This window comes from Helobdella robusta (assembly GCF_000326865.2).
Source record: "Helobdella robusta unplaced genomic scaffold HELROscaffold_56, whole genome shotgun sequence".
NCBI classification, from domain to species: domain Eukaryota; kingdom Metazoa; phylum Annelida; class Clitellata; order Rhynchobdellida; family Glossiphoniidae; genus Helobdella; species Helobdella robusta.
In genome coordinates, this window is record NW_008705301.1 from 210,630 (window position 1) to 212,935 (window position 2,306).

At 38.9% G+C, this 2,306-nt stretch overlaps 1 protein-coding gene across 1 annotated transcript in view; it reads left to right on the plus strand.

Moving 5' to 3' along the window:
* HELRODRAFT_179686 (hypothetical protein) overlaps window positions 1-1,164 on the plus strand; it is a gene marked incomplete at both ends in the record, with an annotated part of 1,206 nt that extends 42 nt beyond the window's left edge. The window contains one exon of the mRNA XM_009028504.1: window positions 1-1,164. This exon is cut by the window's left edge and continues 42 nt beyond it. Coding sequence (XP_009026752.1) covers window positions 1-1,164 — 1,164 coding nt within the window.
* Window positions 1,165-2,306: the final 1,142 nt, after the last annotated feature.

The window sequence follows — 2,306 nt, forward strand, 5'->3', positions numbered from 1 at the left end:
ACCCAGCAACAAACCCGCAGTTTATCATGTGACGAATGTGCTCTCGGGAAATATAAAAAACACAACAACAACAACAACAACAACAACAAATCGATCGCAAACGGTTACTGCACCGACTGCCAGCTTAACCTGTGTCGCATCTGCTTGAACCACCACAACAAGGGCAGGGCAACGACATTTCATAAGACCATCAAATTCAGGAGCATACTCAATGGAGTATTCACTAGTGTCAACAACAACAACAACAACAAAAACAACAACCAAAACAACAACCAAAATGGCGACAGCGGTTATGATAATGATGGCGAGGAAGACGATGGCGGTAATGATTTTAATGTGAATAATAATAATAATAATAATGATGATAATGATGGTTTATATATGGAAACTTCGAGGAAAAACAAAAAAATGTCCACTTCACAGCTATCGAGTTTGAACAACAGCAACAAAAAATCTTCCAACAACAAAAACAACAGCCTAACGCCCGTACCCACAACAACAACAACAACATTTGACAGATGTGAGTTCCACAGGACCCAAGATAAAAAAGTTTTTTGCAACTCTTGCAACCTTTTCATTTGCCTTCTATGCTACCGGAAGCAGCACTACAACCACGTTTGCTCCGGCGTCAACGCCGTTGTCATAGAGACGAAAAAAGTTCTGGCCGTTGATATTGAACTGATCAAGAAATGCCTGGAAACCGCCAGAATCAAAATTAGAGAAATCGAAACTGAGAAAATATCTCTGGCCTTGCAGTTAAAAATGGCCGCGGCCGCCATTTTAAAGGAGCAAGAGGTTCTTGCAAAAATGGCGGAAACAAACAGCAAAGAACTCTTGGAAGATTTGGGAACTTTGGAGCTGAAGTTGATGACGTCACTGGGGGCGGAAATAGACGACACGAACGATAAAGTGAAAGGTTTGCAGTCCATGCTGGCGGAGATAAAAGATATTAAATCATTAAAGATGGCCGACCCTGTTTGCATCAACAGAAATTTGGAAATCCACGAATCTGCTATTTCTTATTGCAACGATATTACGCCATATTTGAACAAGAAAGTCAACCGGAAACACGTGACATTCAAGTCGACCATTGATTGGTCGAAAGTGGCCAATATGAGAAAAAACATTCTCGGAGTTATAGAGGGTATACATTTTATTATGTAGTAAAATTAAACGTTCGATTGATTTAAAAATCATTATTATTCGAATTTAAATATAAAAATTATATTATATCAATTAAAATAATTATGAAATAACTAAAAAATTTGACTGATCCGTGTCAAGATGTGAGTCCGGACATGGAGCATGTGATAAGGTTGAATACGAACAACAGACGGGTCTTATGCGTTGCCAGGCTGGGAAAATATTTGTTGGTACTCTGTCAGAATTCTAACTCAATCCTTATATTTTCAGGATCATATCCCTATTCTAGGTTGGTTGGTTGGCTGGCTGGTTGGTTTGTTTGATTGGTTGGTTGGATGGTTGAATGGCTAGTTGGTTGGATGGTTTGTTTGATTGGTTGGCTGGTTGGTTGGCTTACTAATTAGTTTGGAAAAATGGTTGTTTGGTGGTTTGATTGATTGTATTTGGTCATATTTCGCTCCAGTTGTTCTTCTTCTCCTTCTTATTATTTTCGCCGCTGTTGTTATTTTTTAGATGGATCGATGATGATGACGATGATGGTGATTGATCGATTGTTATAAGTGGCTGGCTTCGTTTATTTATAGACTGTAAAAATCAAATGTTTCTATTCTTAAAAACAAAATTTCTACATGGGAATTCCCCTTCATTTAATCCCATTCCCACTAACAGGCAGAACGATTTCACGGACTCCCGTCTGAGATCTCCCCAGGACATGACGTCATCGTCAACCGGAAGTTGCGTCTACATCTGCGACAAAGCGCGCGCTACGATTTGGAAGCTAAAAATAGCTAAAAAAATTCCAGCTCAGCAGCAACAACAACTTCAGTATGATTTGTTATCGTCGCGTTACTATAGCAACAACAATCATGATAACAACAACAACAACAACGCTAACGATAATATATACAAACTCAACTACTACAACTACATATACCCTGCAATTTCGAACATCAACAACTTACTACGTAGGAATTTGTTGCTGAATAATTCGGCGCTATATAATTACGGAGGGCTCAATCTATTTCCGGTTATCGTGCCGTTGCATATGGAGGTCTGGATTCAATCCGTCTGCGATCCGTGGACCATCAATGTTGCTTATTATCGCCCAAGACGCAACAACAACAACAACAACAACAATAATAATAATAATAATAATAACAAAA